The 21,946-nt window shown below is 48.0% G+C and overlaps 1 protein-coding gene across 12 annotated transcripts in view; it reads left to right on the forward strand.

Annotated features, from left to right (window-relative positions):
• Window positions 1–21,946, forward strand: part of FNBP1 (formin binding protein 1) — a 145,072-nt gene that overhangs the window by 58,009 nt on the left and 65,117 nt on the right. For all 12 annotated transcript variants that reach the window (XM_058693818.1, XM_058693820.1, XM_058693821.1 and 9 more), the window contains 2 exons: window positions 8,376–8,432; window positions 9,110–9,257. In XM_058693818.1, coding sequence (XP_058549801.1) covers window positions 8,376–8,432; window positions 9,110–9,257 — 205 coding nt within the window. The remainder of the gene's footprint in view (window positions 1–8,375; window positions 8,433–9,109; window positions 9,258–21,946) is intronic.

Genomic DNA, 21,946 nt, shown 5'->3' on the forward strand with positions numbered 1-21,946 from the left:
GGCCACCCAGGCGCCCCTACCTTCCACTTTTTCCAGAGCACTGGTAACTTTCTAACACCCGGTAACATTGTCTTATGGCCCATACCTACTGTTCATTGCCTTCCACTCCTTTCTGCTAGAACGGAGACCCCTCAAGGGCATGGTTTTTGAGCTGTGTGCACTGAAGTGTCCCCAGGGTACAGGACAGTGCCCGATGCGTAACAGGGACTCAGTAAGTAGCTGGAGAAAGAGCGGATCAACAGGGCTCTCATGTCAGACGTTTGGTTAGCCCCGCTTCAGGGAGAATTCTGGGTTTGCACAGGCCTGAGAGCTGATGAGGGCTCACCAACAAACAGGACACCCGATGTGTCTCATGAACGAGACGCTGCGGAACTCAGCCTTCTCACTGCGGGAAACGGACCGCGTGCGTGTGAGCACATGCAGATAAGCAAGAAATTAAATCATCTAAAGATAGCAGTTACCACCCCAGATACCTAAAGCCAGCGAGGCAGTGCAGCATGGAGGCAGGTGGGGGTTACGTAAGCTAGACTGGCCGGGGAAAGCCTGTTGCTTGAGAACTGAAGGACGAGGAGAGGGCAGGCCTGCCAAGGTGTGGGGATAGCTCTCCCAGGCCAAGGAATCAGCAAGTGCAAAGGCCCTGGGGTGTGGGAACGTGTTCAAGGGACGGGAAGGCCAGCGTGACTGAAGCATACCCGGCAAATGCTTGCCTGAAATATCAGTCTGATGTTGAAAAGGCAACACGGCCTTTGCGGGGAGACTTCTGGCCTCAAGTCATTTTTAGTTTTTCAGCATTAGAGGAAAGAGGTGCTCACTTATTTTTACAAGCAAATGATGAGAGTCGGGGCTTTGATTTCTGTAGGTGAGGTGTCGGCAGGCTACAACCTATGTCCCAACCCATCCACTGCCTGGTTTTGTAAATAAAGTTTTACGGGAACCCAGCCACGTCCACTCCTTTATTTACGTATTGTCCACGGCTGCTTCTGCAAAACAGTGGCAAGTAACTAGTTGCAACAGGGACCATGTGATCATGACCTACGTGCAAGTCTAAAATATCTACTGTCTGGCCCCTTGTAGCAAAAGTGTAGGGGCACCTGGGTGGCTCAGTCTGTTAAGCGTCTGACTCGTGATTTCAGCTCGGGTCATGTTCTCACGGTTCATGAGTTCGAGCCCCACATCTGGCTCTGTGCTGACAGCACAGAGCCTGCTTGGGGATTCTCTCTCTCTGCTTCCCCCCCTCCCCCCATCTTCTCTCTTCCTCCCTTTCTCTTTCTCTCTCTAAATAAATAAATACATAAAAAAGTTTACTGACCGTTGCGATAGTTACTGTTTATTCAAGGCAGCGTAAGGTCAAGTTCCTAAGAAAATTTTAAACATCTTATCTGACCTGTATAAGAGAACCAGCTATGTATTGCCCTTTAGCAACTGTTTTTGTTTTTCTTTTTTTTTTTTTGATGTTTATTTTTATTTTTGAGAGAGAGAGAGAGACAGAGCACGAGTGGGGGAGGGGCAGAGAGAGGGAGATAGAATTCAAAGCAGGCTCCAGGCTCTGAGCTGTCAGCACAGAGCCCGACGCAGGGCTCGAACCCACAAACTGTGAGATCATGGCCTGAGCCGAAGCCGGACGCTCAACCGACTGAGCCACCCAGGTGCCCTGCCCTTAGCAACTGTATTTTTTTTTAAGAAAGTTATTGGTTATGACCAGGTAATGAATTCATAGGATGAAAACTTCCAGAGGCACAACACGGTCTACAGCAAAGTGTCCCTTCTCTTCCCACTGCCCCTGGGGACAATGAATGTTCTCCGTCTCCTGTTTATCCTTCCATAGAGAGATTTTATGCCGACACAGGCAACTAAGTGCGTTTGCCTCCTCATTTCCCCCGGCAGTTCAGCGTGCCCTTGCCTTGCTACATCCTGGAGATCTTCCCGAGGACTCATTTTTATGTTTGCAGTTTTATAATGTTGCATCGGGTTGGTGGACGTGTTTCCAATTGTTTGCAACGCTGAACAAAGTTGCAGTGCATAGCCTTGAGTAATCCACTTGGCCAGCCTGCTTGGAGACTAAGTTCCTAAAAGGAGCGCCCTGGGTTTGGTGGCGTTTGCCAAGTCGACTCTCAGAGGCTGTGACCCTTACCACTCACGCCCTATTGGGTGGCAGTGCAACTTTCCTCGACCCTCAGTGCCTCTTGGTACCAGTCCGTTCTATCTTTGCCAAGGTGATAAGTAAAAATTGGTGCGTCTGAGCATTAGCGTTTCTCTTGTCATCAATGAGCTTAAGCCTTTTTTTTATGCGTGGAAGCCACTTATACTTTCTTTTTTTTAAGTTTATTTTAAGAGAGAGAGAGAGAGAGAGAACAGGCAGGGGAGGGGCAAAGAGAGGGAGAGAGAGAGAATCCCAAGCAGGCTCTGAGCTATCAGCACAGAGCCTGACATGGGGCTCGAACCCACGAACCATGGGATCATGACCTGAGCCAAAGTCGCGAGCTTAACCGACTGAGCCGCCCGGGCTCCCTGTTACTGTTCTCTATTTTAAGCTCCATGTTACAATGTTAAACGGGCTCGGTTGACTCACTGCTAAGGTAAAGAAAATAATATTTACATGTTTTTCTTCCTTTTCTGAGTGATATAATATCGTCTGTAACCTGAGTCCCACGGTTCATTTGTCTTAGTCCTGTTTTTAAATATGAATGTATGTTCACCACTCTTTCTTCGACCACAGCCTCTCTGCTTATCTCTGGGCATCAAGAAAAATACGAATATTTTCTCCCCTAATGAGAGCTTGTGGACTAATTCTCGGGTTTGTTCTTGTTTGAGAATGCCCTCATACTTGATAATAATTTGACCTGCTTGTTCTCTGGTGATATTTTCTGTCTCTCCAAACTTTGTTGCTGCATTGTCTTTTGTTGGAAAAGCCTGGGGGCAGCCAGATTTTTTTTCTTTGTAGGTGGCTTGCTTTTTTTTGACTGTAGATGTGAAGAATTTTTTTGTTCCACTTAGCAGTTTGATAACGTGGCCAGGCTAAGCCCTGCTGTTGCTCATTCATTGTCGGTTTCCTTAGCGCCCTTTTCATATGCAGATTCCAATTTTTAATTTATTTTCGGGGGAACTTTCTTCAGTTGCATCGGAGTGTTGTTTCTGTGCTACTTACTGGGTCGTGTATATTTCAGAGAGAGGAGTTTTCCTTGTGTTAAAGCGTCTTGCCCTTTAGATAGATATTTTTTTTTCCTGCTTTTGTTAGTTGCTTTCCTTATTATGATCGTTTCCAAACTTTCCTCTGTTGAATTCGATACCCAAGCCCACCTGATGCACTAGCTCCGTAGCGGTGGGCTTTGGGTCTTAGTTCATTTCCTTAGCTTTCAGTCCGTTTTAGTCTGTGGTCTGGGAGTTCTTTGCTTTATTGGCATCGTGGTTTTATTACGTTTGTCTCTAGTGTAAAATAGTCTGGAGGAATTGGTGTTTGCCTGTTTCGCTTCTTTTCTTCCAGATTGGGTTTTTCTGTCATTCCCTTCCTCCCTCCCTCCTTTCCTGCCTTTCTCCCAAAAATCCATCCATCCTTCCTTCCTTCCTTTCTTCCTTCCTTCCTTCCTCTCTTCCTTCCTTCCTTCCTTCCTTCCTTCCTTCCTTCCTTCCTTCCTTCCTTTTCTTCTGTATTACATATCTTTTTACCTTGCTTATGTTTAATATGGGCATTTCAGTGAGGTAGTAATGAGAACAGACATGGGGAGTACCTGGGTGGCTCAGTCAGTTAAGTATCTGACCCTGGATCTCGGCTTAGGTCAGGAGTTTGCATCGGGCTCTGTGCTGACAGCATGGAACCTGCTTGGGATTCTCTCTCCCTCCTTCTCTGCCCCTCCCCCACTCTCTCTCTCTCTCTCTCTCTCTCTCTCTCTCAAAATAAATAAATAAATAGATAAACTTAAAAAAAAAAAGGGAGAACAGACATTAGAGCCCAATACCTGGGATATACTCTTGGTTCGTCCGTTCAATAGTAATACAATTTGGGGGGCACCTGGGTGGCTCAGTCTATTAAGCGGTGGACTCGTGATTTCGCCTCACGTCACGGTTTGTGGGATTGAGCCCCACATCGGGCTCTGTGCTGACAGCTCAGAGTCTGGAGCCTGCTTCGGATTCTCTGTCCTCTCTCTCTCTCTCTCTCTCTCTCTCTCTCTCTCTCAGAAATAACAAATGAATAAACTTAAAAAAAAAAAAAGAATTGCTCTTCAGGGTTTGGTGGGCTTACCCCCCAGCCCCACCCCGCAGCAGTGATGAGGTTGGGGTCAGCATCCATTCTACACCGTTCCAGAATCTTCCGTCCCTCGCCACGGTCACCACTTTTCAGACTGTGTAGACTGAGGTTGCGTTCCTTTCTTCATCGGCTTGCTTTCCGCTGTTGAAAATTGTCCTGGCTTGTGACTTTCACCCCTTACTGGGAAAGCATAGTTCTCTGATCGAATTTTGTTCCGCTGTCTTTATCTGGAAATCTTGTGGTGAGCTTCTTTAAAAAAAACGAAAGATAGGAAAGAACAAAACATTCCTAGACCTGGCCCTGGACCTTCCATTTCAGAGGGTCTGGAATGGAGCCCAAGTATCTCCTTTTTAAAAGCCTCCCTGTGGTTCTTAGGATCAACTAAGTTTACATCCAGTATCCTTATGAGAGGATTATATTTTTCTCTTGCCTTTTAATTAGCCTGTCTGAAGAGCAAGCTTAATATATAAAACACTTAAAAGTTCTCAGAAAGATCCATAAATTTATAGATGCTCTTTGTGGTTTATTTTCTTGCTTGTTTGTTAAAATAACCTCGTACAAAATAGGGCAAGAAAGCCCATCTCCAGACAATGCAAATGAAAGTCGATCTTTTTTTTGTAGCAGTCCCTGAGAGAAATATCCTGACTTTCCCTTCCAGACCTCTTAAGCTTTGAGTTTTCTGTTGGCATTTATAGAGTGAATTATTCATCGGTGCTTTTAAGAAGCATTCTGAATGCTGTTTACGTATGCTAATATGATCAAAGTGATGCTCATTCATCACAATATGATGGGTTTTTGTTTTAACTTTTTTTAACACTTTTTTTTAATGTTTTCTTTTATATTTGAGAGAGAGAGAAAGAGAGAGAGAGAGAGCGAGCCCGCCCGCGTGCACAAGCGGGTGAGGGGTAGAGGAATGGAGACAATCCGAAGCAGGCTCCAGGCTCGAGGCTGTCAGCAAAGAGCCCGACGCGGGGCTCGAACTCGCGAGCTGTGAGATCATGACCTGAGCCGAAGTCAGATTTCAATAAACCTTTAAAATAACAGTTTTGAAAGAATTTTTATAGAAGATGTGAGTTTCGAAGTGGTATTTTCCATTTATAATTTATTGTGAACAGAAGAAATGATTAATATTTAAAACCTTGCGTTAAAAATCATTTCACATGCAGGGGCACCTGAGCAGCTCAGTCGGTTAAGTGTCCAACGTCAGCCCAGGTCATGATCTCAGTTTATGAGTTCGAGCCCCACATCGGGCTCTGTGCTGACAGCTCGGAGCCTGGAGCCTGCTTTGGGTTCTGTGTCTCCCCCTCTCTCTGCCCCTCCCCTGCTCACACTCTGTCTCTCTCTCCCGCTCTCTCAAAAATAAATAAACATTAAAAAATATTTCACATGCAGCCAATAGGCTTTTTACTACTCCAGTCTCCCATGTTTGCTAACAAGAACCCGTTGGTTATATATTCACCTGCTTTCCACGTGTTCCCCTTTTGTCCCTGCCACCTGTAAGGAGGACAGACTGTGTTTACTAAATCTTCCTTTTACGGGGTGATTGTGGTCAAACCAGCTCAAAGAACTGTACTGTGCTTTTAGCAGACAAGGTTTCCCTCTTTTGCATTAGTTTTTTTCTTTAAGTCACATTTTAATTTTATTTTTAATTTTAATTTTTTTTAATGTTTTTTAAATTTAGTTTTGAGAGAAAGAGAGAGAGAGAACTCAAGCAGGGGAGGGGCAGAGAGAGAGAGAGAGAGAGAGAGAGAGAGAGAGAATCCCAAGCAGGTTCTGTGACGAAAGCAGCAAGCCCAATGTAGGGCTCGAACTCATGAACCGTGAGATCATGATCTGAGCCGAACTCGGATGCACAACCTCTGAAATACCCAGGTGCCCTATTTTATTTTTTATTTTTAAAGACCTTATTTTTGGGGCGCCTGGGTGGCTCAGTCGGTTAAGCATCCGACTTTGGCTCAGGTCATGATCTCCAGTTCGTGGGTTCGAGCCCCGTATCAGGCTCTGTGCTGACAGCTCAGAGCCTGGAGCCTGCTTCAGATTCTGTGTCTCCCTCTCTCTCTCTGACCCACCCCTGTTCGTGCTCTGTCTCTCTGTGTCTCAAAAATCAATAAACGTTACCAAAAAAAATTTAAAAAAATTAAAAAAAAAATAAAGACCTTATTTTTAAGTAATCTCTACGCCCAGCGTGTGGCTTGAACTCATGACCCCGAGATCAAGAGTCACAGGCTCTACTGACTGAACCGGCCAGGAGCCCCCCTCGTATCTTCATTTTAAATGACAATGATCAATATTCTAGTGGATGTTACATACTCCCCTAGAATTTCCAAACCTGAAGGGACAGTAGAGGTCATTTCATCCAGTCCCCTCGGACTCACGGATGAAGACCTGAACACACAGACTTTTTACCCAAGTCCTCGGCCTCATGTCGTCTAGTAACACCTGTTAGAGATGAGATCGCATCCACTTTGTCCATGAAATGTACCCTGATCCAAACTGTAAACTTAGGACGGCACGTTTGTTTTTTTTTTTTTTTTAGACGATTCTGTAGATTCAGGGGAAATGAAAGAACAAAATAGTGAAAGTAGCTGCTAGAAAAGAGGACTAGCCCTCAGGTGGGAAGGCTCCCACTGTGGACCATTAGTCAGCCTTTGGCTGTTCCTCTAAGCCACAGCTGCCGAAGGCAGGCCCCACGAGAAATCAGCCAGCGAGACCCATGTGAGCGAGTTTTCTTTTTTCATGTTTGCCTCCTGGCTTTTGTGTAGATCGCAGCGTGTTGACTGTAGACATTATCTGGATTCTTGACCTGGAGGTGAGATTCGGAAGAGAGATAGGAGTGATTTCGGGCTCGTCGGAGTGCGTTCGGTGCAAATCGGCTGGGCAGGTTGAAAGTTCTCGTTAAATGTCGTAGCGTGAACGTCCCCCGAATATGGTCTCCGCTTCCTCCGAGAAGGCTTCCTTCCCCTTCTCCCCTTTTCGTTAGCTCTTTGGAGGGGCAGCCGCACCGCCTTGACGGCATGCCCTTGGCACTTGGAGTTTTAATTTGAACATTTTGGACGTAGTCCCCGTGCTTTCCGTGGGTTTAGGGTAATACTATTCGGCTGCAGAGGACCACAAAGGAGCAGTGGCCTGGTGGGAAAACCCACCGTCAGCTCAGTCCTGCCTGTGAACGTGGCTTCATGGGTGCACAGGGTCTGTACTCTCCGATTCAAGCCGGGTTGACATCAGCTAGTGCCTCCCTCTGTGCTTTTCTTTTAAACGTTGTTTTTAATGTTTATTTTTGAGAGAGACAGAGCGTGAGCGGGGGAGGGGCAGAGAGAGAGGGAGACACAGAATCCGAAGCAGGCTCCAGGCTCCGAGCTGTCAGCACAGAGCCCGACGCGGCGCTCGAACCCGTAGACCGTGCGATCATGACCTGAGCCGAAGTCGGCCGCTCAACCGACTGAGCCCCCCAGGTGCCCCCGCCCCTCTCTGTTCTTATCTGCTCTAGGAAAGAAATGGGGTGCCCCGGTGACTCAGTCGGTTAAGCACCCGACTTCAGCCCGGGTCATGATGTCACCATCCGTGAGTTCGAGCCCCGCGTCGGGCTCCGTGCTGACAGCTCAGAGCCCGGAGCCTGCTTTGGATTCTGTGTCCCCCTCCCCTGCTCACGCTCTGTCTCCCTGTCTCTCAAAAAACGAATGAACGTTAAAAATTTTTTTTTTTTTTTTGGGGCGCCTGGGTGGCGCAGTCGGTTAAGCGTCCGACTTCAGCCAGGTCACGATCTCGCGGTCCGTGAGTTCGAGCCCCGTGTCAGGCTCTGGGCTGATGGCTCGGAGCCTGGAGCCTGTTTCCGATTCTGTGTCTCCCTCTCTCTCTGCCCCTCCCCCGTTCATGCTCTGTCTCTCTCTGTCCCAAAAATAAATAAAAAAAAACGTTGAAAAAAAAAAATTTAAAAAAAAAAAAAATTTTTTTTTTTTTTAAAAACGAAGGAAATGAATGGATTTCAACTGTGGACATTTTCTGATTTTTTTTTTTAAGTTGTCAACAAAAGCACTGACTTCACCTTCCATCACTGATTTCTCGATCGTCTTTTTTTTTTTTTCTCTCAGTCATCTCTCTACAGAAGGTGACATTGTCTGCATTTTTGTTTTAGGAATCTTGCAAAGAAATACCAACCTAAAAAGAACTCGAAGGAGGAAGAGGAATACAGGTCTGTTTAACACCGATCATTATGTGGTGATATCTTTATGCCAGTGGTGATGATGGTGAAGGAAAGAAAAAAATGAAATCTACAAAACTAAGCTGCCTTCCCCGCTCCTCTTTGTGTCAGTTTTTAAACGGGAAGAACCATAAAGACCCTGCTCCACTCACTTCCCTTTGACGGAGTCACTAGACCTATTCCAGATCGTTTCAGTTAAGGTGATGGGGAAAAGCTTAATCTACGCAAATACAGGAAGTGTGGATTATGCAGTCCGCCGTCTGGATTTGGCTTTGTAACATCAGGAGTCTGTTTCACCGAGAAATGTGTTCATTTCAGTCGGTAGCTAAGGCACCTTACCGTGGATGGCCCCAAAGTATTATGTCTCTCACCTAGACCTAAATATCCACTGCATTACGTATTGGGGGGTATCTTTGGACCGAGTATTAACAGAGCCAAATCCTGCCTTATGTAGAGTGATTCAGCGTCCCCCAAAATGCAAAGTGTCTCACTGGTAATTAATTCCGAGCCATTTTGATCGGAGCACTCTTACGTGTAATGAATTGTCAGGATCCTCTGGGAGGTCGATGCACGTTAACCTGATTTTAATTAATATTTTGTCAGCGCGCAGCGCGTTAGAGCGGACGTGGCCTTGTTTGCAAAGGAGTGGCGTGTGTTCTGTTCCCTAGGTATACGGCATGTAAAGCCTTCCTTTCCACCCTGAACGAAATGAACGATTACGCCGGGCAGCACGAAGTTATCTCCGAGAACATGACCTCACACATCACTGTGGAGCTAGCCCGCTACGTCCAGGAACTGAAGCAGGAGAGGAAATCGGTAACAAATAGCGTTTTTTTTTTAAGGTTTATTTTTATTTTTGAGAGAGAGAGAAAGAGAGAGCGAGCGTGCATGCAAGCACGGGGTGGGGGGGCAGAGAGAGGGAGGGGGACAAAGGATCCAAAGTGGGCTCTGTGCTGACAGCAGAGAGCCTAATGCGGGGGGGTCAAACTCATGAACCGTGAGATCATGACCTGAGCCGTAATCTTTTCGTAGCTTTTATTATTAACAAAGGAGAAAAATGTACGGTCACAGGAAGTATATTCATAGTGAAGGTTTCATCCTAAAAGATTTATTTTAATCAATTATTTTAAGTCTATTTATTTTGAGAGGGACAGAGACAGTGTGAGTGGGGGAGGGGCAGAGAGAGAGAGGGAGAGAGAGAGAATCCCAAGCAGGTTCTGCCCTGTAAGCACAGAGCCTGATGCGGGGCTCGAACCCATGAAACCGTGAGATCATGACCTGAGCCGAAACCAGGAGTTGGATGCTTAACCCACTGAGTCCCCCGGAGGCCCCTAAGAGATTTATGGTTAGGCTGTGGTCTGTGTCATTGTTCTTTGATCCCTTAGGAAGTAAGGGCGTCATACTATGTTACTAATAAGGTACCAGAGCTGGCCAGCGAGGATACTTTTTTCATTTAAATTTGAGTCCACAGTAATGGTTGTAAGTGCTCTGGTGTTGCTCGAGCCAACGGGGAAGATCTCGTTGCTGCTGAAACGGAAGAGACGTTAAATAATCATGACCAAAATAATTATTTCATTGTGAGAGTAGCTACAGAGTATGACTGCAGGGGCTTTGGGAGCAGATGATAGGAATCCCTAACATGCTTGGACCCAGGACCAGGGAGAAGCTTCCCAGGGCTCTCAGCACTTAACGTTTTGGCAAGACTCGAAGTAGGAGGACGAGTTGCCTGGGGCAAACCATAGAGGGAACAGCCAGTGCAAAGGCCCTGAGACAGGAAGGTATTTGGAACGGCTGAGGCGTTTACTCTTTCTAAGCTGTAAGTAGGTAGCACATGGCTTTGGGGGTGTTTAGAAGTTAGGAACAGATCTATGCCTGAAGATCAACCCATTCGTTGCAAAAAAAAAAAAATGTTCGTAAACTGAGATGAAATTTTTATCTGTTCACATTAGAGCAGTGGGTCTCAAGCTGGCACAATTTTGCCCCCCCCCCCCACATGTGCCAATTTCTGGAGATAGTTCTGGTTGTGTGGGGGGGGATTAGCTTGGGGGGGGGGTTGCCACTGGCATCTGGTGGGTGGAACCCGGACATGCTGTTCAACATCCTGTGATGCGTAGGGCGGCCTCCACAACAAAGAATTACCTGGCCCCTGATGTCCGTGGTGCCCAGATTGACATGACAGCCTCTTCCAGACCGTTCATTAAAGAAGGTCTTTTCCGTGATGGAAAGGAAGCAGTGAAGCAAAATACTAAGGTTCAGAATGAAACGCAGTGGCCTATTGTGATCCTCAGGGAAATGCGGTCAATCTGGACATGATGTTGGGCTGCTTCCCTGGGCCCTTGAACTTCCCTCAACCTCACACAGTTTATACCCTCTTCCTGTTTGTTTCTTTGTTCGGTGCCTTGTGTGTCTTCACTGACCTTTATCCACCCATATAGCTTAGAGATTTAGCCAACGCCCTCAGCAAGAACTCTCTGCATTTACCTTAGTCCGGAACGTACATGCTGTTTCTGGAGTGGACTGTGAGATATGAACCCACATGACCTGGCTTCCTGTTAGTTTTTTTTTTTTTTTAAATAATGCTTATTTGTTTCGAGAGAGGGGGAGAGACAAAGAACGAAGGGGGGAGGGGCAGAGAGAGAGAGAGAGAGAGAGAGAGAGAGAGAGAGAGAGGATCCCAAGCAGGCTCTGCGCCCTCGGCACAGAGCCCAACTTGGAGCTCGAACTCACAAACCTTGAGATCGTGACGTGAGCCGAAACCAAGAGTCAAATGCTTAACCGACTGAGCTACCCAGGTGCCCCACTTTTTTTTTTTTTTTTAAGTTTATTTATTGCGAGAGAGAGAGAGCGCGCGAGTGTGCGAGCCAGGGAGGGGTAAAGAGACAGCGTGAGAGAGAATCCCAAGCAGGCTCTGTGGTCTCAGCGCGGAGCCCGATGGGCGGGATCCCACGAACCGCGAGTTCACGACCTGAGCCGAAACCAAGAGTCAAATGCTTCACTGACTGAGCCCCCCTCCTGTCACTTTTTTTTATTCTTCTCCTGCGGACACATTGCTCCCTCGCTGCTCCTCCTCCTTGCCCTGTGTGATCCTGCCTCAAGGCCTTTGCACTGGCCTTTTATTTCCTCGGAAAGCTTTCCCCCCAGATACCTGCAGAGCTTACCTGCTGAGTTCTTTCGCAGGAATATGGTCTTCTCATTGAGGTCTGTCTTGTCCACCTTATTTAAACTTACAAATTCCCCCCGACTCCTTCCCCTCCTCATTGCCCCCACCTTCCCTGCTTTACTGTTTTTCCCTAGTGGTTGCCAGCGGCTAACATTTTATGTATCTGTTTCCTTGCGTCTCACGCTAGAACATAAGCTCCATGAGGGCAAGAATTTTCTTGGTTACCATTGTATCTCGAGCTCGAGTGTCCGGGCGGGACAAAGCAGGCTCTTGATAAATACTCCCAGGGTGGAAGAAATAATTAAGAAGTGGCGAGAAGCAGTCTTTGTCCTCAGTGAGACTTTGTGTCACTGGGTGAGGATCCTTGTGTGTCTTTGCTGTGTTACGATTGGGTCCTTTCGTTCTGTTTACCCCCCGTTAATCACATGTCTTGTACCGTCCGTCATATCTGTAGTTTGAATTCTGTTCCCTTTTTATCAGAAATTATAGTAATTTATGGAGTAAATTACAGGTGGTACAGATACACGTTAAATAATATCTTGCGATACGTGCTGTTCCTTTTATTTTAAGGAGAATCGCAAGCACACATTTCTGAGTCAGATGTTCTGCCGGGAAGAATTACAAACACCGTGCTCTCTTGAAGCATTTTGTAATTATATTAAAATGACATTTGAGGAAGCTGGGAAACCTTTTATTTACTTCGTTTTTGCTTGTTTATTTATTTTTGAGAGAGAGAGAGAGAGAGCAGGGGAAGAGCAGAGGGAGAGGGGGTGGGACGGAGAATCCCAAGCAGGCACCACGCCGACAGAGGAGAGCCCGATGCGGGGCTCGAATGCACAAACCATGAGATCATGACCTGAGCCAAAGTCAGACGCTTAACGGACTGGCGCCCCAGGAAACTGGGAAACCTTTTAGAATTCCAGGACGCGTATCGGTAGGCAAATGCGTATTTGCGGTGTTTTAATATTTACCATCATTTGGAGTGACCGCACATGGTGACACGTTGTATGTTGAAACGCTGTGACTTTAAAAATTATTCGGATGATATTGGCTATTTAGTTGTTTGGCCTCAGATCTTCATGTTTCTGGATTTGCATAACTGATATCTTTTACGTTTTAACATTTACTCTCCACGGTTCCCCTCGGGAACGTTTTACTCCAGACCAGGAGGCTGGAGGCGTTGGGGCTGGAGAGTCAACCCGACTGTCCGGGCTGTCAGCACAGAGCCCGACGCGGGGCTCGAACCCACAAACCGCGAGATCGTGACCTGAGCCGGAGTCGGACGCTTAACCGACTGATTCTTTAACTTCCATGCGAGGAGGCCGGGTCAACGTGTGAACTTCTTCATGGGCAGTTAGCTGTGGCCAAGGAGTTCCTTGAGATGGAACGCTGATGACCAATGTGTCTCCTTTCGAGCTTTCCCTTTTGGCTCCCCTCTTACTGGTTTTTAAGGTTTATTGTAAGAGAGAGAGCGCGAGAGCAAGTGGGGGAGGGGCAGAGAGAGAGAGAGAGAGAGAGAGAGAGAGAGAGAGAGAGAATCCCAAGCATGCTCCACACGGTCAGTGCAGAGCCCAATTCAGGGCTCGAACTCCTGAACCGTGAGATCGTGACCTGAGCCCAAATCTAGAGCTGGACGCTTAACCGACGCAGCCACCCAGGCGTCCCTCCCCCAACTCTTATTAGTGAGTGATCTTATTTATTTTTGAAAAGGGGACTCTTAAAAACACGGCAAAATGGGATCTTTTCCCCTTTCTGGTGACGGCAATGGTTGGCGGAAGGAACACAACAGAGCTGGGACTCGCATCTAGGTCTGCTGGTGTCACATCTAGGGGCCTTTGACGTAGCGGCGAAATCCTATCTGCCCAAAGGGATGATTTAGAATTTACAGGATTACTGCTGGATCTCATTACTGCCTAGAGCGTGTTTCCAAGTTCGGTTTGGAATGCTACTGGAAAATTATTTCTCCTCTAGATTTTTGCTACGTTTGAGTAGACGAGTCTCTCACGAGAGTCTGCACGGTAAAAAATAGCTCCTTATGCAAAAGATGTTTCCTTCCTGTTTTGTCAAGATTTGAAAGGAAGGTAGTAAGAAGGAAGGAAGTGGGAGAGATGGTTGTCTTCGGGGGGCGTTTCAGAGTGAGCCAGCTAGTCGATCTTTAAGTCTTAAAGTCCTTGGTTGTAAGATAGGATACTTGCTGTTCGTGTGTTTAGGAGAAAAGATGGGTTTTATGCCGCCCTGTCCGCATCTACCCGTGTTCCCATGTTATGTGCAACTCTCTCACATAGTGTTGAAAAAAAATTATTTTTAACATTTATTTAGTTTTGAGAGACGGAGAGAGATTGAGCCCCAGTTGGGGAGGGGCAGAGAGAGAGGGAGACACAGAACCCTAAGCGGGCTCCAGGCTCCGAGCCGTCAGCACAGAGCCCGACGCGGGGCTCGAACCCACGAACTGTGAGATCATGACCTGAGTCAAAGTTGGACGCTTAACCGACTGAGCCACCCCAGGCGCCCCTCCCCCTCCTTTTTTTGAAGGTGGGGGAGTGCTAGGATTCATTTATTAGTTGTCAGTATTGTGTAGAATGTTACCAAAACTCTGGATTAGAGAACAAAAACTCGGGGCGCCTGGGTGACTCAGTCGGTTAGGCGACTTCAGCTCGGGTCATGATCACACGTGAGTTCGAGCCCCGTGTCGGGCTCTGGGCTGACGGCTCGGAGCCTGGAGCCTGCTTCGGAGTCTGTGTCTCCCTCTCTCTCTCTCTGCCCCTTCCCTGCTCGCACTGTCTGTCTCAAAGATATATAAAGAAAGTTAAAAAAAAACCCAAAACTTAAAGTTTTTATAAATCAGAACCTCGTTTTTCCAAGTTTCCTTCTAGACATCATTTATAGACATAAAGATATTGATATGTATAGAGAGAGACAGATATGGGTGTATATATAATATCTATATAAGAATATATAACATTTAAGCATATGAGTCCTATATAGGTATAATTTATATTTTTTATTTATTCTCCATTTAATAGCATAAGCAGTTTCCACTTTCGTACGCAAAAACATACAATTTTCATAATTAGAATTGTAGTGGCTATGTCTCATTCTAATGCTATTGTATACTTAATTAATTCTTTAATATTTGATCTATAGGCTATTACCGGTTTCTGATTACTTACTTATATAAACAATACTGCGGCGAACTCATTACTTTAATAGCTGTTTGGTGTGGGGGGTGGGGATCGTTTCTCCCAGCTAAATTCCCAGAAAGAGAATACGAGGTCAAAGCATACGTGGTTTACGGTTCTCGATTAAGCTTTGGTCACTTACAAGAGTAACGGTCTTTAACAGAAGTAAATACACTCTTGTTGGCGATTTCTGGACATCGCATCCAGTTATCAGAGAACTTCAGAGGGATCGTTTGGGGCAGCTCCAGCTTTGAGGCTGTCGCAGGGTTATCCACAGTGGTCACCATTAACCGCGTAAGAGGGATTTATGGAGATTTGTTGCCCCAGAAGGGGAGTCAGGAGGTTCCGGCCAACATTTACTGGAACTTCCTCTTGAAGTTAGGTATTGGGTAGGTCCTATTTAGAAACCTAGGGAGGGACTTAATTTCCTACAAGGCAGTTTTGTAGCACGGACTGACCCTACTATGTTTAGAACGTGTTTTTATGAGCGATTACAGCAAAGAGACAGAAGGAAAGCGAAAAACGAAAGGAACGTACGTATGTGATCATCTAATTACAAATCTGTCTCTGATCCCTTCGGTCCTGTTGAGATGCAACTTTGGGTACTGTGTTAAGAGATTTTAGATTTCGTGGCCTGGGAGAGGAGCATCGTTCCCAATAAGAGTTCCTCCTTCCTGGGGTTACCTCTTTTATTTAAATAAATCCAAAAGCGAGGAGCCCTAAAGAAGCTGTTGGTCTTTGGCAAGGTCATGCTGATATGACACCCACTGGTGGCCCCTGGTCTAATGGATCTCTAGAAGGTGTATTTTGTTTTGTTTTGGAAGAACACGTGATAGTGGCATTCTGTTCATCAAGGGCCTGTCACCACTGTGGTTCTGTCACCCGCAGAACCGTAGACAGTCTGTCCTGTCATTTATGGGGTAGCATAGCTAGTTATCAGGGCACTGAAATTCTGTTCTCGATTCCATAGATCTGAAGTGCAACTCTGGGTTCTGGGTTTCTCCCTCAGGAGCTGGAATGACACCTTCTTTTTCTTCTGAGACCGGGAATTACTTGACTGATGTTTTGTGTCCCAACTGACTCTCCTCTATCCAGGCACCTGCTTGTCATCTCCCGCCATGTGCCCGATGCAGCATCCCCCCCCCCCCCACCAGTGCGCCAAGGAAAGAGGGGGTTCTGGAGCCCAGCAGCACTGGGAGTGATGCCCCAGGGCTGTGGGAGGCAGTGGCCCATGTATCCCATCCAGAAAGAAACTTTGGATCCCTGAAACTCCTTTTTATCACACCCCATTCCAATCTGCATTTCCTCCAGTCAGTCAATGGCACTCCTTTTTAACCTAGTTGTTCTGGCCCCCTTCGCACCCCATCTTCTGTATAGTAGCAGGTCCTGTGATCGGCTCTATCTTCAGTACATGTCCTCAATCCAAACACTTCTCAACCCTCGTCCAGTCCCTCATCGTCTCACCCGGAGGAGTGCTCCAGGTGAGAGCCTCCCGACTCCCCCCTCGGCTTCCGGGCTCGCCCCGTGGTCCGTGGCGCAGCTCCCCATCTCCACCTGTACCCCCGGTCCCTCTGCTGCACCTGCCACATTCGGAACATTCTCCACACGCCAGGGAGTCCGTGCAACCTTGTGGTGGCACAGAGCAGACCACGTCCTGGTGGCTTCCCCTCACGCTAACGTGGCTTTGGAAGCTGTCCTTGGTCCAGCCGTCGCCTGCTTCGGCCTTATCCGTCATCTCCGTCTGGTCACATTGGCATCAGCTGTTCCGTGAACACACCCAGCCCTCTCCCACCTCAGGGCATCTCCGTTGCTGTTCCCGCTGCTCGGAAGCGTGTTTCCCCGGACCTCTGCAAGTCCGCTCGTACACTTTGTTCAAGAAACCTCATCCAGGGGGCGCCTGGGTGGCGCAGTCGGTTAAGCGTCCGACTTCAGCCAGGTCACGATCTCGCGCTCCGTGAGTTCGAGCCCCGCGTCAGGCTCTGGGCTGATGGCTCGGAGCCTGGAGCCTGTTTCCGATTCTGTGTCTCCCTCTCTCTGACCCTCCCCCGTTCATGCTCTGTCTCTCTCTGTCCCAAAAAATAAAAATAAAATAAAAAAAAAAGAAACCTCATCCAGGGGCCCCTGGGTGGCTCAGTCGGTTAAGCGTCCGTCTTCGGCTCAGGTCACGATCTCACGGTTCGTGGGTTCGAGCCCCGCGTCGGGCTCTGTGCTGACCATTAGGAGCCTGGAGGCTGCTTCGGATTCTGGGTCTCCCTCTCTCTCTGCCCCTCCCCTGCTCACACTCTGTCTGTGTCTCTCTCAAAAATAAATAAACATTAAAAAAAAAAAAAAGAAAGAAAGAAAGAAAGAAAGAAACATCATCCAGACCTCTCTGTCTAAAATGCCGCTGTGCCCACACCCCCACCTCGTCCCCTTTTCTCTTCCTCTGCGTCCACTAGTTTTCACGAGGACAGCAGCACCCTGCGCATCTGGGCATACAGTTAGCACGTGTGGACTGAATGACTGAATCCCACTGTAAGAGCTTTTAGCCTTTTCAGGGAAGGATCACTGCCCCTAAAGTCCCACCCCTGGTCACCCTGGCCCTCTATTGGGCGATCCTCCTCGTCCGGGTCTGGAAGTAACAGAGGTATACCCCGGGAAGAGGTCAAGGGAGGGCCGTGTCTCATCGGCTGCTTAAGATCATCCTGAGAGTTAATCGGGGGGGCAGCTGGCTGGCCCAGCCCACAGAGCAGGCTGTCGATCTCGGGGCTGTGAGTTCAAGCCTCACGTTGGACGTGGAACTTAAAAAAAAAAGTTAACCGGATTCTTCAGCACAATTAGGATTTTAAGCAACACGAAAGAAAGAGTTGTCCTGAAGAATAGGTTCAAAAGCCTTCTGGAGTCCAGGTACCTTGTGCACGAGGAGCATTCTGGGTAGCAAAAGCCAGCAGGAGAATGACAGGAACAGCGGGGTGAAGGCACATGGGGAGAAGGAGTGAAGGGAACTTGGCCGCAGGACGGTGAGTGGGGTCCCCTGCCCGGTGCCCAGATGGCCTGGGCGGGGGGGAGGGTGGAGGGAGTTAAGCAGCTAAACATGATGCCGGGAGGCAGGCGCTTTAGGAACTTGAAACAAATTCACTGCGAAGGTTATCTGTATTATAAATGTATTGGGGGAAATAGACCTTCCCGAATCATTCGTCTTTATTTAATCATCTGACCATTCTGCATAAATCAGAATGCGACTCCCATCACATCCCGAACGCTCCCAGGTTTGCGGCTTGGGATTGAAGTGAGGGGGTGAAGGGCTCCCTCGGGCAGGGCCGAAGGTGGTTGAGTTTCCCCCGCAGCCCGCATCCACGGCTCCCCTTGGCCACGCAGATTCGTAGCTCTGTTCATTAATCCCGAGTCGGGCTTCGAAGCTGTTAGTGTTCAGACCCACCACGCTGTGGGTTTTGAGGAAATTATAATATTTGTCCCAGGCATATTTTCTGCAAGCTGCTTTTTTTCGTTGGCCTTTTCCAGTCTTTGTATTCCTTTGTTTTCATCTGTGGAATCTGAGTTTTATTTAAAATTCCAGATGGTTGACTGTCCTCAATTGAGTGTTTATGCTTTTTTTTTTTCCACTTTTTTTTTTTGGGGGGGGGAAAGTGACTGTTCTCAGAACAGTGCTATATTTTGCTTTTTTGTGGAGTTTTAAAAATTAACGGTCTATTATATATAAATCTAGTAAAAAAGAGCAGCTGCTGTACCTAATTGTGGGGTGTGAATAATAGACATTCTCGCAGCCTAATGATGATCTCTTGCAGCACAGTAAAACTTTCTTGGAAGCTTTGTCATTGTTCTTTAAGTTTGTGGTTGTTTATTTTAGGTTCCCTGTGATTCTTATCTTATCTTAGCTGCCCCTGGTCCCTGGGAGATTTCTAACAACAACAACAAAAATTGGAAAGATGGTTTTTATTTGTATAGATTTTATCTGTATATAGTTTTAAAATTATTTCTTAATGTTTATTTTTGAGGGGGGGGTGGTGAGAAGCGTGAGTGCGGAAGGGGCAGAGAGAAAGGAAGACACAGAATCGGAAGCAGGCTCCGGGCTCTGAGCCTGACGCGGGGCTCGAACCCACAAACCATGAGATCATAACCTGAGCAGAGGTAGGACGCTGAGCCGACTGAGCCACCCAGGCGCCCCTTATCTGTATGTTTTTAAGGTTCAACCAGAAAGGGGAAAGGAAAGGAAGTTTAGCTGCCACCTGCCGTACCATCAGGCATTTTTAAAAGTCTCTTATCACCTTGGAAGAGACACAAAAGCATCTTGCCTGCAGCAGAAAGTCCGCAGCATCTCTCTGGGTCTCTGGAGATGGCATTTCCTGTCTTCTCTGGCGATAGGAGAAAAGCGCCGTGGTGACTTCACTCTGTGGCTCCAAAAGACCTATTCTCTTTTTCTAGAGAACAATTCCTCTTTCTTTAGCGCTTGGAGGCACACTTTTTAGATACACAGTTGCTCACTGTCCTGGGAAGAAATGCTTTGCCATTGTTTGCGAAGAAACAACAAACCCATCTGGCAAGCTGGTTTGTTTGTTTACCTTTGTTCCTGTGAACTAGCCTTTGGGATTGAAGGAGGGGACTGAGAGCTGGCCGCAGATGAACCACTGGTAGGTGGCCGTCCGCTCAGGACGGTCAGGGGGGCTCCGGTACCACCCACCAACTTCCCAAGGGCTCAGCACCACGTCTTTGTGTGTGTGTTGTAGCCACAGATGAGTTTTGGAGGAACATACTGCCAGGAAAGAAAGATTGGGAGGGAAATCACTGACACCTCGAGTTTTCCTTGTGTCCCTGGAAACCTTAGGGTCTCAAGTGTAGTTCTCAGATGATTTTTTTTTTTTTTAAATGTGTTATTTTGTATTTGAGAGAGTTAAAGAGAGAGAGAGAGCACGAGCAGGGGAGGGGCAGAGAGACTGAGACAGAATCCGAAGCAGGCTCCATGCTCCTAGCTGTCAGCGCAGAGCCCGATGCGGGGCGCGAACTCACAACCGGGAGATCACGACCTGAGCCGAAATCGGGAGTCGGAAGCCCCCCAGGCACCCCTGGAATAAATTCATATTTATTATTAGATTATTAAATGGAGGGGTGGTAAGAACATTCACTGTATGGGTTTTCAATCAAGATCAGCCCTCATGCTCCCAGAATGTGACTTTTTTTGGAGCAGGGGGCGGCGGGGGGCGGGGGGACACCTGTTGCCTTCAGAGAAGACGCCTTTGATGTTAAAGCCGAGTCAACCTTTCCCGGCAGTGCCTGTCACTTTCCCCGTGTTCTTGTGTGTGCATTTCCTCTCTCCGCCTAGGACGGGCCTCGTGTTTTGGGAGAAACGTTCATGTCGAGAGCATGAACCCAGACTCCAGCTCGGTTCCCTTTCGTCCCCGTGTCTGTTAACGAAACCTGAGAAGTGAAGCCCCCCCCCCCCCGGGGGGGCCCCCTCTTGGATTCCTAAATTGTTGGTTGGAGAAAAGTTGCCTGAAAAGGGAGATTAAAGCCGAGAAGCGTGGCCTCGAAAGAGAGACAAGGAAGGAGTCCCTTATAAAAGAGCCACAATCTGATTTTGTGTCCTCCTTCCTGTCCTCCCCAGTCCTCAGTCCTCCTTTGTGACTCAGCCTGGCCCTAGGCTCTGACTAGGAGAGATAAACTCAGAGGGGGAGGGTGGGGGGGGGAGGGGGAGCCTCCGCCATCAGTCTGCTTTCAACCTGCCTTCTGGCCATGACATTCCCTACCTTGTCTGTCAGAACACAGACGGCACATTCAAGCCCAGTCATTCCAGGAAGGTTGTTCAGTAGCAGGAAGGTTTACCTGGCTGCGGAGAAGGTTCAGGAAAAGCACTAAGAGCTAGTGCCCAACTCCGGGGGCCAGTCGGGGTGGGGAGCTGCTGCGGTCCCCTCCGTCCCACGGGGCGGGGGTTCCTGACCGCAGCCGTGGCCTCGGTCGAGGACCCAGCCAACCCAGAATTTCTCAGCGAGAGGACCTTCAGATACACCTAAATTCCCCGCCCTCTGATGCACCAGAACGTCTGTGGCAAATATGACAGAACCGGAGGGCCCGGGAGGCCGTGTGTGGTCCATATCCCCGGGTCAGCCGCTGGGGACACAGGGGACAGATCTGGGAAATTCCCACCACATTGACGAAGTCAGTGATGTCACAGCTGAAGGAGATCACACGATTTAGGAAACGCTGGTGATTTGGGGCCACGGGATAAAAAAAGGACATCAGTTTCTTAACATTTCTATGTATTTCTGGTCTTTCCTTGGGATCTCATCTCCTTTGGAGATCTTGTCCAGGCTGTGGCTCTGACCACCCACGTGATGCTGGTGACGTCCACGCTGATCTTTTTAGCGTTGACCCTTCCCTGAGCTCACACTCAGCCATCCAGCTCCCCGGTAGGCTCTCCACTTGGGGGTGTCTTAGAATGTCAACCTAACAAAGCTAAAACTGTCTGACTCCAGTACCCCCCTCCTAAAGCTCAGACCAGCAGTCTTGGAGTCAACCCTGAAACTTCCGTACCTCCACTCACATCTGATCCTGGGGTTTTCCTGACACCTAGAGTCTGACCCCGCTCACCACCTACGCTGCTGCCCTAGGGTCCAAGTCTCCCGTCTCCCGGGTTGGAGAGAGACCTGGAACCTTCCTTCACAACATGGCGCCTCTATGTGACCCATGGTTCCCCAGCTCATTCAGACCCAAAGCCTACGAGACTCTACACAGGCTGGCCCTTTCTTCTCTGACCCCGTTTCCTGATAGTGCCTGAGGCTTACCCCTGCTCTAGCCCTTTGGGGTCCTTACTGGTCAACACAAGGCACATACCTGCCACGGGGCCATGGCAGAGAGCAGGGGGCTGAACTTAACTTTTCAATCTAAGAAGATCTAAGTAATGGAAACATTCATCTACACAAATGTTTGCAGGGGCATTATTCCTGGTAGCCCCAAACCGGGAACACCCTAATGTTCGTCAACTGTGAATGGAGAAACAAAATCGGTATATGCCCATACAACGGAGTGTCACTGGGCAGTAAAAAAGAGAGAAAGGACCGAGGCCCACGTGACAACGTGGATGAACCTGGAAGACATTCTGCCTGGTGAACAGTTATGTGCTAATGGAAGCCATTGTGCCAGTCACAAAAGGCCTCACGGCCTAGGATTCCATT

The sequence above is a fragment of the Neofelis nebulosa genome, chromosome 12 (assembly GCF_028018385.1).
Source record: "Neofelis nebulosa isolate mNeoNeb1 chromosome 12, mNeoNeb1.pri, whole genome shotgun sequence".
Classification (NCBI taxonomy): domain Eukaryota; kingdom Metazoa; phylum Chordata; class Mammalia; order Carnivora; family Felidae; genus Neofelis; species Neofelis nebulosa.